Source organism: Zea mays, chromosome 2 (genome assembly GCF_902167145.1).
Source record: "Zea mays cultivar B73 chromosome 2, Zm-B73-REFERENCE-NAM-5.0, whole genome shotgun sequence".
Lineage (NCBI taxonomy): Eukaryota > Viridiplantae > Streptophyta > Magnoliopsida > Poales > Poaceae > Zea > Zea mays.
The window spans coordinates 237,299,261-237,312,503 of NC_050097.1; the positions used below are offsets into that span (position 1 = coordinate 237,299,261).

Sequence of the window (13,243 nt, forward strand, 5' to 3'; positions counted from 1 at the left end):
CTTTTAACCAGTGATGTGCGACTTCACGAGTTAGAATCACCATTTACTAAATTGGAGATTGATAGCATTATAAAACTTTTACCTTCGGATAAATCTCTGGGTCCCGATGGCTTTAATACAAATTTTATCAAGAAGTGCTGGCATATCATTGCCCCGGATTTCTATGACCTTTGTGATAAATTCCATCATGGGGAGGTCTGCCTTAGAAGTATCAATGGGTCTTTCATCGTCTTGATTCCGAAGATGGAGAATCCCCAGAAGGTGGGGGATTACAGGCCAATTTCACTTCTAAATAATAGTATGAAAATCTTAACGAAGCTGTTGGCAAACCGTCTGCAACCGTTCATGCCTCGGCTAATTCACAAGAACCAGTATGGCTTCATCAAAGGGAGGTCTATTCAAGACTGCTTGGCTTGGGCCTTTGAATACATTCACTTATGCCACTCCTCAAAAAAGAGATCATTGTGCTCAAGCTGGACTTTGAAAAAGCGTTTGACACTGTGGAGCATGAACTGATTATCCAGGTTCTGATTCACAAAGGTTTCGGTCCTAGGTGGACCAACTGGATTCGGAGCATTCTTCTCTCCGGCACGTCTTCGGTGTTACTCAATGGTGTTCCGGGTAAGCCCTTTCATTGCAAGCGAGGTGTTAGACAGGGTTATCCCCTCTCGCCTCTACTGTTTGTCCTGGAAGCTGACCTTCTTTAGAGCATCATAAACAAAGCTAGGCTGCGGAATCTTCTTAAGCTCCCTTTACCGGATATTGGTGACCAGGACTTCCCGATTGTTTAGTATGCAGACGACACTCTTTTGATTTTGGAGGCTTGCCCTAAACAGCTTTTCTTCCTCAAGGCAATCCTCAACTCTTTTGCTTCTTCTACTGGCCTGAAGGTTAACTATAATAAATCAAATATGTAACCTATTAACGTGCCCCCTGGAAAAATGATGATCCTGTCCCGTACCTTCAATTGTCAGATTGGAGAGATGCCTTTCACCTATCTTGGCTTGCCTCTGGGTCTTGCGAGGCCCAGAAAGGAACATTATTTGCCTCTTATTCAAAGGATTCAGAAGAGGTTGTCCTGCTCCTCAAACTTCCTGTCTCAGGCTGGGCGCCTAGAATTGGTAAATTCAGTCTTCTCAGCCTTACCGACGTTCTTCATGTGCACGCTAAAATTCCTAAAACCATCATTAAGGAAATTGATAGGTATAGAAAGCACTGTCTGTGGAGAGGGAATGACATCAATTCCAAGAAGCCACCACTGATTGCTTGGAATGCGGTTACGCAGAGGAAAGTGAATGGTGGGCTGGGGGTTCTTTGCTTGGAAACTCAGAACGAGGCTCTTCTAATCAAATTCTTACATAAATTCTTCAATCACAGTGATTTACCTTGGGTGCATCTCATATGGAATAAATATTATTTATCCCGGGGTCTCCCTAGTCATAGAAACATTGGCTTCTTCTGGTGGAAGAGCATGATCAAACTTCTTCCCAACTTCAAGGGACTGACTATCCCTGTTATTGGCAATGGAGGCTCAATTTCGTTCTGGGATGATCAGTGGAGTCAGAGCATCCCGAGGCAGAATTTTCCTGAGCTTTTCTCCTTTGCCAAAAACATAAAACTGACTGTGAAAGAGGCCAAGGAGCAGGAGCAGTTTGATGGTTTCTTTCATTTGCCTATCTCTGTACAAGTGTATGATCAATTTCTGGTGCTGAAGGGGACTTGAGAGCAAATTGTCCTCAGTGACGCCCATGATCGTTGGCGATACATTTGGGGATCTGACAAATTCTCTTCTCAAAAAGCTTACAGATTTTTTATGGGACAGACGCAGATTCACCCTATCTACAGACTTTTATGGAAAAGCAAATGTCAGCCTAAACATAGAGTCTTCTATTGGCTGTGGCTCAAGAATAGGCTAAACACCAGAGATATGCTGAGAAGGAGAAACATGGAACTGGATTCCTATTCTTGTGAAAACTGTCTATGGCAAAGAGAGTAGACTCTCTATCACCTGTTTCTCAGATGCAATTTCGCGAAAGCCTGCTGGAGCTCAATTGGCATTACTCCGCCCAGAATCTCTAACCCTGAGGTGGCAGCTGCGAACCTTAATCACCAGCTTTCTCTATGGAGATTATTATTCTCATGACTTGGAGCATCTGGAAAAGCCGAAACGAGTGGTTGTTTTCAAACAAAGACCCTTCGGTGCACCGTTGTACGCAGGAATTCAGCAAAGAGCTGCGATTGATCATGCACAGAGCGCGAGGGAAATTTGACACATCTATCCCGAATTGGCTGAGCCTGTGGCAGGCATAGGAGTAGTGTTTCCTTTTCTTTACTTCTTAAACGTTTGTAAAAAGACCTTGTCTTAACGTTTTCGTTTCGCTTACTTAATAAATTTCTCAGCAGGGGCATCCCCTACTGATTCTTCAAAAAAAACTATTAAAACCAGACAAATTTGGTCCTGCAGCTGGTTTCAGTGGCGTGTTTTCTATCTTCCAAAACTAATATGATCCTGGTTTCATCTCTAGAAACTCATAAACAGTTTATTTTACATCCGAAAATATGAAACTAGTATAGGTTTCCTTCCGAAAACGTTATCTATTTGTTGGTGCTCCATTTTTAGAGCTATTTAGGTTTTATTTGTTTTGAATAAATAATGAGTATAACTTACGAGCAATAAAGCAATACAAATAAAAATAAATTTATTAATTGGAACAGCTTGCAGGCAAATGAAAGACCCCATGATTTTCTCCATGCCTATAGTCACACCATCCATAACATATGTCAGAACTCCTAGCAAAAATCAATTGATTTGTTACAAACTCGAAGGAGCGAAATGCACATGGTAAGTGCCATATCATGAAAGCTATAGAAAGACATAATTTCGTCATATAACCTTTTCTTCCTGTGTTTTGATATTCAGAAATTACCGCTGTGCAAGCAAGTGGCCAAGCTAGGCGCAAATATAGGGGTTGCATAGGTGTGAGATGTGGATAATGCATATATGGTGAAATTTTGGCTATCATAAGTGATTTTTAGATTTTTGATGTGCATGCTCATCTACAAGGTATAATGTAGCTTCGCCCATTGCAAGCAAGTGTTACGTGTAAGCATGAAAGCGAGTCCTGTATTTTTAGATCCAACCGTAGATCATATTTAACACTTAAACCTCCCACCATCAGTTCGCGTAGCTTTAGAAGAGAAATCTCTTGGTAAGCTACAACTCAGCAAAGAAAAGTTGTTGTTACGGTGCCAAGTGAGAGCCTTTGCCGAGTGTCTGCTGGACTAGCGCTCGGCAAAGGAGGCTCTCATGGACCCATTTGCTAGTCCCCTTGCCGAGTGCTCCAATAGTCACTCGGCAAAGGCTCTTTCTTTGGCGAGTATCTGCTGGACTAGATCTCGACAAAGGGGCCCACAAAACAATTTCAAATTTTCATCAGTCTCTAAATATGATATCATGACATCTCGTCAAGTTTCGTGATTTTCTTATTTTGTTTGTGTTTTTACAATTTTAAAATCATTTGATCGTAAGTTTCTTGTTTCGTCAGCATGGTGTTCGAAAATTCCAGTCTGTTCCTAAAATAGGCCGTAACCTGTGTTAAATAACATGAACATCATTTATGCATTAACTATTTTCCATTTTCGAGTGACTTGCAGTTCAAATATGAATTAACCGAAAAAATTCAATTAAACGAACTAAATCTAACATGTATATAAAACATTTTGATAATTGTGCCAAATTTAAACATGCAGGTATATATACTGTAGAAAGACAGTAGAAAAAGTTTGGGAGAAAAAAAGGAGAAAAAAGCAAATAAACTTTGCCGAGTGTTTGCCTGACACACTTGGTAAAGAATTACTTTGCTATAACAGTCATTTTTCTAATGTTCAGACACCATTTATTTGTATAACTTCTATCTGTAGTTTCTTTAGATGCAGACACCATTTATTTGTATAACTTCTATCTGTAGTTTCTTTAGATGTTGCACTGACAATTCCCTACATGCACACGTCCTCTTGGTTTATGTCCAACACTCAATATTCCGTAGTTTGAGAAACACATTTGGCAAAAAAACAAGTAAAATAGCACATGACAAACGCAGCCACAGTTCCTCCCAAGAATCTAGGCAAAAATAGCCCAACCCCCATTTTTAGTCTCTCTAAATTCTCCAAGAAATATATATGCATGCCAGCCCTCAAAGTCCTCCGATTTCCACTCGCTTCCCCACCCGACGGCCCGCCCTCAAAAACACCACCCGCCCTCTCCGTCTCTCGAGCTCCACCGCCACAATACCATTTCGTGCGCAAGAATAAGGGAGAGAGCTCCAGGAAGAGCTCCCCTCCACCGGCTTCCCCGCCCCTCCTCCCAGTGATCGCGCCTCCTCCCGAGCGTCCCAGCCGCGGTCGGGTCGTCGGGTTCGGCGCTGGTCCTGGTCCTGGTCCGGACCCTCCCATGGCGTCGACGGAGCAGGAGGCGGCGGTCGAAGCGGCCGCCGTCGTGGAGGAAGTGACGCGGCAGCAGGGCAAAGGGTGCGGCGTCGCAGGAGGAGGGGATACCGTTGGGTCCTGGAGGAACATCGACATTGCCTGGCGCAAGGCGGATGAAGCTGGTGAGTCGGGGTGTATTTCTCTTGTGTTGTGCGGTGGAAAAAAATTGCATGCTTTTGTTTTTGCGAAGGAAATTTGTATCTTTTAATGGTAAGTACGTATTCAATTTGAGTTAAGGCTATTGCGTACATGGTAGGCTGTAATTTACTTTTTTTTTGTGTGTGATTCAGTCACGATCTTTTAGTCGGTGCATGACTGCGTGCTTTTAGTTTTGTTCCGGATATTAGCTTAGATTATGCTCAGAGTGCATTCGTAATAGTCTTGGATCATTGCAACCGTTTACTCTGTTAAATTATTGTTTTTACATTTTCTCTCTCTTGAAAATAATATTAAACGGAATGTGTTGTGCTAGTCTGCTAGAATACGTTTTTATCCTCTTGGAGAGCTTGAATTTTGCTGTAGTCTCGTTTATGCTAGATTGAATTATGAATCCGTTAGAATTTCATCTCACATTTAGCTGACTTAGCTTCATACTTTATAGTCTAGTACTCTAATTAATCAGACTTGTTTCAATAGAAGTGACAAGTTGGAGAGGGAGAGGGATTACGTTTTGTGCTCGTAATCATAACCCTGCACCTGCAATGCTCTTCCTCCAATACAATTTCTAAGAGAAGTCCTTAACTCATTTCTAGCTGACATCCTATATGATTACTCTCTTTTAGGCATTCATGGCGATAGGTTTAACAACCTAATTATAGTTTATAGGTCCTTTCTTGGAGGATTTGTTTCAACGACACGTTGAAGCTTAAGATGTTTAGATTTAGTCCTGCCCTTAATTCTCAAATTTCATCATGGCTAAATTCTAGATAGCTGATTCTCCTCTTCTTTTTTCCTTCTCCCCACCCCTCTCTCCCGTTTGCCTCTCCGGTTTGTCTTGTAACCTTGTTTTTTTTGGCTTGCATCTTTTTATTTAATAAAATTTTGCTGTGGGGGGTTTCCTCACAGCTTTTCAAATTCAAAAAATATAGTTTATAGGCAGTTACTTTTATGATCATTGTGGTTGTCATGACAAAGTGGTGGCCTCAATAAGGATGCAGGTCCAACCTGCCTTCATAGAATACCTTTTTTTTTTGTTTAAGAATGTGATGACTGCTGATCCACTGTTCCACTTAGGTTCTAAATAATGCAAATCTTGTAATCGAGTCCTTTACATACTGTCATTAGGCTTGTAGCACAGATTTACACTTAAGTGATACATCACTTGTTTAAAAAATGGGATGGTCTTTTTTTTTTGTATGTAAACACTTATTGCCATTTGTTGTTAGCAACTTAGCATAACCAGGACCATTTGAATTGGTGCTTCCTTTGGATTGAGAAATGCAGCAATAAGAAGGTATGAGGCAGCCAACTGGTTGCGAAGGATAGTTGGGGTAGTGTGTGCGAAGGACCTTGCAGAAGAGCCTTCCGAGGAGGAATTCCGTATTGGCCTGAGAAATGGCATTATTCTCTGCAATGCACTCAATAAGATTCAACCTGGTGCGGTACCCAAGGTTGTAATTCTCTCCTTCAGATCTGTAGTATTTCATTTTCTACTGTGATTTTGCATGCTAAGTATGACACTTTTAGGTTGTGGAGGTTCCATCGGATTCTACTGCTCCTGTCGATGGTACAGCTCTCTGTGCATATCAGTACTTTGAGAATGTGAGGAATTTTCTCACTGGCATGCAAGATCTAGGTCTTACAACATTTGAGGCATCAGACCTGGAAAAGGTTACGCTATTGTCTGATTTTTTACTTTTTTACCTTGAATGATCAACACATTTTTATTAACACCACAGTTTTGGTATATTTAGTGGATTATCCCCTGATTAATAAGGGCTGTTGGTGCAAAAAAAATTAACTAAATTTATTTAAATTCGTCGTCCCAATTTTATTTTTTCACTTGCCATCAACCTCAGGGTGGACAAGGTGTTCGAGTTGTAGACTGTGTTCTTGCTATGAAGTCGTTTTGTGATGCTAAGCACGTGGGAAAACGATCTCCATTCAAATATGGTGGCATTGTAAAGCCTTTGTCTGGAAAGTATGTCATTCGCAAGAATAATGAACCTTATATGAAGGTGATGATGAGGAGTCACTCAGCTGAATTACTCCGGGATGGCATATCACTGGAGCAAATAGGTCTTGATTTTTCTCTAGAACCCACTGAAACAGTAAGAATCAATCACCTAGTTCTTCTTTCACATTACGTAACTCTCTTTTTAATTTGAGTGATAATCATCTTCTTGGCTGTAGACTGCTACTCCAGACTCCATCAGGATGCTTGTTCAAACAGTTCTCGCAGATAAGAAACCAGAAGAAATTCCATCAGTGAGCCTACTGTGTAGCTAGCTGTTTATGCAATGTGGTTGAGAGAATAAACATTCATATTGAGTTTGTTAATTTTCAGGTTGTGGAATCACTCTTGAGCAAAGTAATTAATGAATATGATTGTCGTATTGCTAGCCAGAGTGAAGTGGTATATTCACTTCTTTTACCAGCCTCACAATTCCTGCTGCATTTTTAGTTTTGACTAACCAACCATACCACAGTTGGACTAATAGAGACTATGGAACAGGTGAAAGACACTATGGAACAGGTGAAAGACACTATGGAACAGGTGAAAGACACTATGGATACCAATGACTGTAACTCAGTTTTGAGAATGGATTCTCCGTTTGACACCAATGATACTAAGTCATTATCCAGAGTGGACTCTCCACAAGTGGAGTCTACTACCCCCAGCGATCTGGACAAGGTATCTACTTTTTGTGAATACAGTAATAAATGAATGTTCTTAATTTGATACAAGTAAATATTTGGTACTCCCTCCGTCCCAAAATGTAATATATACTGTTTTCTCCCGAGATAAACATCTCTAACTTTGACAAATTTATAGAAAATACATTGACATCTGGAATATCAAATAAATACACTATCAAGACATTTTATGATGGTCAATTAATGAAACTAATTTGGTATTGTAGATGTCGCTGTATTTTTCTATAAATTTGGTCAAAGCTAAATAAGTTTGACTCAAGACAAAACTATCATTTTGGAATCGAAGGGGTATTATAGAACTATTCATCTAGACATGTCAAAAAATTTAATTCGTTCATTCTGGATAAAATTGGTCCCGTGCACTAATATTTCTCATTAGGCCACTGAAAATATTAAGATGGACGAAGATGAGCAGAATGCATCGAGTCTGACAGAAGATGTAAGCACATTAGTACCTCTACCAGTACCAGTACCACTAAGCAATGATATTGTAATTAATATCCCAAAGATAGTGAGAAATTTTGATCAAGAAGAGAAACAGATCCAGGTATTTCAAATGCTTTGCGTTCTTCAGTGAATCCGGTTGGTTTTTCCACTATCATTCTGTGACTATTGAGACTGGCTGTAGGATTTGAAAAGTAACATGTCCACTGTTAAGTCTTTCATGGAGCAGTTAAAACTGCTGTACTCTGAAGACCTTAAAAAGCTTGGTATATTGCGTGCTGAGCTTTGGACATCTGTAATCATAAACTTTTTTCTTCCAAAGTTGTGATGTTCATCATCATATTGTGTTACATTAGGTGATCATTTGCGTATTATTTCTCATGCGGCTTCTGGGTACCGCAAGGTTGTTGAGGAAAACCGCAAGCTTTACAACCAAATACAAGACCTTAGAGGTATATATTTTTCATTTTTATGTACTAGAAACAAGAGGACTATATACTCATGTTTCATGATTTAATGCGACCTGCATGCTGAAAAATCTATTTCCTTTTTTGTCACTAGGAAATATCAGAGTTTATTGTCGAGTAAGACCTTTCCATCCTGGAAAAGAATTTCCCTCGAGCAGTGTTGCTGGAATAGAAGATAGAACCATCACAGTTATGGTACCATCAAAACATGGAAAAGATGGAAAGAAGTCCTTTACTTTCAACAGTGTCTTTGGGCCTCTGGCCACACAAGGTTAAACTCACAAGTTGCTCAAGTGAATTATTTGTTTGAAATTACTCCTTTTTTTAGTTAAGTAACAAAGTCTTTCAATTAGTGCAGCGGATGTCTTTACAGACATGCAACCTTTGGTCCGTTCTGTTCTTGATGGCTTCAACGTATGTATATTTGCATATGGTCAAACTGGATCGGGAAAGACCTTTACAATGGTGATTGACCTGTCAGCTGTTACTTTTTACATGAGTATTGTATTGATACTTCTTGCAATATGAAAACATTGCTTTCTGGCTACTGCAGAGTGGTCCCAAAATTTTGACAGAAGAAGGGCTCGGTGTCAACTACAGAGCACTAAATGATCTATTTGGTATCCAGGAGCAGAGGAAAGATACAATTTGTTATGAAATTGCTGTACAGATGATGGAGATATACAACGAGCAAGTGAGAGATCTCCTTCAGACTGGCGGAAACAAAAAATATCCTTTCACACTGAGCTTGATATTAATCCTGCTCTTAGATATCTTAACTTTTTTTTTTTTGCATATGTTGAACATCTATCTTATTTATGTGGGCCTCCTTAACGCCAAGAAACATTGGAAATTCGAAATAATTCTCAAAACGGAATTGCAGTTCCAGATGCAAATGTGGTGCCAGTCAGATCGACCGCTGATGTAATTGACTTGATGAATCTGGGCCAAAAGAATCGAACAGTTTGCTCAACTGCCATGAATGACCGAAGTAGTCGCTCCCATAGGTTTGTTTGTTGCTTTTGCATTAGTGCCTCCAGTACCAGGCATGATGTTGAACTTGTTTTTAGCTGATGTTTGAGTAAACCAATTGCAGCTGTCTGACTGTTCATGTTCAAGGACGAGATTTAACATCTGGAACAGTCCTAAGAGGTTGCATGCATCTTGTGGATCTAGCTGGCAGTGAAAGAGTCGATAAATCTGAAGTGGTAGGAATAGGATTAAAGGAGGCACAGCACATAAACAAGTCACTGGCTGCACTGGGAGATGTGATTGCAGCTCTAGCCCAGAAAAGCACACATGTTCCTTACAGAAACAGCAAACTTACTCAACTATTGCAAGACTCTCTTGGTAACCCCCAAAGTTCGAAATCCTTGGTTTGCAACTTGCCAGCACCAAAGATATGCGCTGTGAGTATTTTGTTTCCCCTTTTTTCAGGAGGACAAGCGAAAACATTGATGTTTATTCACATAGCCCCAGAACCAGATGCTATTAGTGAGTCCATAAGTACTTTGAAGTTCGCCGAGCGTGTTTCCACTATTGAGCTTGGAGCAGCCAAGTCAAGCAAGGAAGGAGGAGGAGGAGGAGGAGGAGAAGCCAGAGAGCTCAAAGAACAGGTGTTCGTCTATGAACTCTGCTTCATGGCTTTCTTGAGTTTACAGGGCTTGTGACCAACATCTTCTATGAAATTGTGCCTCATTACTTCCTTACTGCAGATTGCTTGCCTCAGGGCAGCATTAGCTAGGAAAGATGGAGATCATGAGAGCATACGAAGCACTCAATCGAGCCCAGACATATATAGAATGGGAACGGGTAATGCATCACCTGCGTCCAGGCACCCAATAGAAGATGGGATCATAGAGGTATTCCAAAATTTATGATATGGTCTTTTTCTTGATCACAATCTGAATTGATCCATATTCATGGCTTGGTACTTGTAATGGTGCCCAGAACGACTCAGCATTGGGAGATTTGGCTGAACACTCACAGTTCGGGAGCAGCAATTCCCTACCAGAGTTGGGACCTGATGCCACACAAGATCTAGCCTTCTACCAAAGAAGCAACTCCGAACAGCAATGGAGCTGGTCTGGGTCTGTTGCAACGGAGGATTCCGATGATTTCGAGGTTGCAACTAATTGCTCGTTAGAGCTGGACTGCGTGAGGCCATCTAGTGCCCCAAAAGCTTCAGGTTTATCAAATGGAGGGGGCACAGCTGTAAAAAAGATCCAAGTCAAGGGTTCAAAAGGTTCAGACGTTAGGTAATTAATCATCTACTTAAGTTTACATCTCTAAATTGTGCTAGAAGCTGACTAGTAAATGCTAAGATCAGCTATTCTGAACTACGTTGTTTTCTTTTTAATTACTTTAGGGGAGTGAATCCTGGAAAAAGGTCATCGCCATTACAGAAGAAGCCGAGTGGACCCTCACCGACGCTAATCAAGAAGGGCGGAGGTGAAGGAAGGAAGACTCCAAATGGTAAAACAGGAACCAAGAAGTAAGCAACCCAGATGAAACTTGGTTTTGCTGTGACCAACTTCACCTTGGTTAGGGACAGATAAACATGTTGATACTATCGGGTGATACATTGATATTTGCCACACGAATACGTCAGTCCTCTTAAGGGAGGAGGTCGCTAGATCTTCGGGCATCTGCTGTAAATCACTCGTTGATTTGTTGTAGTACGAACAGAAAACGGACCACAAAAAACTCGAGGATGGGAGGAAGATCATCATCACAAGGACGTTTTTGTTAGATGTATATGTTGCTTAGCTTATTTTTCTCGCTGTGTGTAAGGGCTTCTATGCCCTGCCCATGTACATGTTTGGCTTCTTGCCCCATGGAATATACAAAGCTCATTTCGCTCTAACATGGTATCAAAGCCATTTTCTAAGGTTAGGATTTACCTCGCTCTTTCCATCACACGTTCGTCCACGTGCTACTGATGCCCTATGCATGGTTGGATGAAGATGTTCATGCTGGGACTGTTATTGTTGCTAGAATGTGTTGAGTTTGTGATCTAAATTCTGCATATGAAGGCCATGTTGGCGAGCAGAGGCCCATCGCCAGGAGGTTTGGGCCAGAGCGTAGTCTTTTTACTCCTTTTGTGATCATTGTGACCCTAATTAGGGTTTATTGCGTGTCGTCTTTTTACTCCTCTTGTAAGCCACTGTCTACGGACGACGTTCTGTAAACACTCCACATGTAGTGAAGGTCACATGGTTTTTTCTTTCGCATTGAAGGGGTTTTCCACTTAAATCTGTACGTCGTGCTCTGTGATTTATTGGTTGATCTACTTTATTTTTCCAGCCATTTCTGCTAACGGTATGGATGAGCGTCTGGATAAAGATGTTGTTCAACTTGATCATGCTTCTCAAATGCGGGCCTTTGTTAGTTCTATGAGCCCTCTAGTTAATCTATCTATATTGTCGCTTTACATCAATAGCAATTGCTACAACCGGGTGATATTTTAGTTGATTCTTTCGACAATTATATGTAGTGTGGCGTGAGCTTAACAGTCTTGTTCCTCAATTGTCTCCACCCACTTGTGATTCTTGCGTGAAACAACAAAGCCACCTTGAGCTCCATCGCAACTATGACTTTTTAACTCGTCTTCGTCCTGAGTTTTAGCCTCTTCGAACTCAGTTACTTGCTCGTGGTCCATGTTTGTCCTTGATGGAGGCTCTTGCAATTATTAGTAATGAGGAGACCCATCTTCGATCTTAAGGCTTGCTTCAGTTGACCTCCTCAATGTTGGCTTCTCAATCAACATCCTTTGGAGTCCTTGCTTCTCCTAAAGTGGCCACTTTAGTGGCTTCTTCCTCTAGGACTCAGTTCAAGTAGCCTTCATTGTGATCATTGTGACAAAGATGGACACATCGAGGCTTAACAATACAACACGAAGAGACAGGCTCAATCTCGTAGAGCTGGGCGTCCCTCATAGGGTCTTGGTAGTGCTACTACTAGTGGTATTTCTTAGAGTACTAGTGTTATTGGTCTTTGTTTGGTTTTGGTAATTGAGTGACAACCTAGGTAGACTTATGTACATTTATGTTGAGATACATAGGTAATTAAGTCATCGATGCACTAGTGTGAGAAACATGTGCCATGGTGGAGAAATGACTTATTATTGTTGCTATTGTTACATATGAGACATGACATGGTGTCATGTGGCTAAGTGGAGAAGATATAGAGATGTGGATTGACTACGATGGAGTGGGTTGCAAGTCTGAAGGAAAGTTAGAGGCTTTAGAGCGACAGACCACACGTGACAAAGAAGCATAAGCAATGACTTAGTGTGGATGAAACCGATGCAAAGGTGAAGAGCATGCAAAGTTGTGATTGATGAACAAATAAGACCATGTGATGACATGAAGTGGATCTTATTATTCAATGGAGAATAATGAAGGAACTTCATGCTATGGGCAATGATCAAAGGTAGTGTGGTTGGCTATATCTATGGATGATCATTATTCATAATTTGTTGAAGGTGAAGGTTGGATGCTGTGTAACATCACCAATGAAAGAGGTGAAATGAAATGCATAAGACAAAGATACATTTTGTAAGGCATTCGATTTCACGGATCAAAGATTGTGTAGAGAAGTGCATGGTCGACTTTAAGATGGACGTTCGAATTATTAAGAGGGACAAACTTATTTGCATATTGATCATCTAGTGATGCTCGAGCGATCTAACTTTGCATAGATACGATCAAGTGGTGGTTTAAAAAGGGTTTGAAAACCTTTGTGAAAATGCTAACATGGACCAAATGTGGTGGTTGTATCGTGGGGCAACATTTGTGGTTTGCATGTTTTCAAAGGTTTACAAAACAACAATGTAATGGTTTAGATCAGTGGCAAAAATGGTGGTGTGAAAGGTAGTCTAGAGTGTCCATGAAGTGTTGTTTTGACAGTGGTGGACTATACAGTCCTATGGGGCGGATAGTCCACCAGTCAACTCATGGCGTGCGGAA

General features: G+C 40.9%; 1 protein-coding gene across 1 annotated transcript; it reads left to right on the forward strand.

Annotated features, from left to right (window-relative positions):
* Window positions 1-4,214: 4,214 nt before the first annotated feature.
* Window positions 4,215-11,139, forward strand: LOC103648200 (uncharacterized). Its single transcript, XM_008672687.3, has 19 exons — window positions 4,215-4,607; window positions 5,929-6,095; window positions 6,172-6,315; window positions 6,504-6,755; window positions 6,838-6,912; window positions 6,992-7,060; window positions 7,160-7,339; window positions 7,742-7,909; window positions 7,991-8,072; window positions 8,163-8,258; window positions 8,368-8,544; window positions 8,632-8,738; window positions 8,827-9,002; window positions 9,119-9,280; window positions 9,370-9,623; window positions 9,711-9,889; window positions 9,989-10,135; window positions 10,224-10,531; window positions 10,642-11,139. Exons 1-19 carry the CDS (start codon window positions 4,451-4,453, stop codon window positions 10,769-10,771), a joined length of 3,030 nt encoding a protein of 1,009 aa, XP_008670909.1. The 5' UTR covers window positions 4,215-4,450; the 3' UTR covers window positions 10,772-11,139.
* Window positions 11,140-13,243: the final 2,104 nt, after the last annotated feature.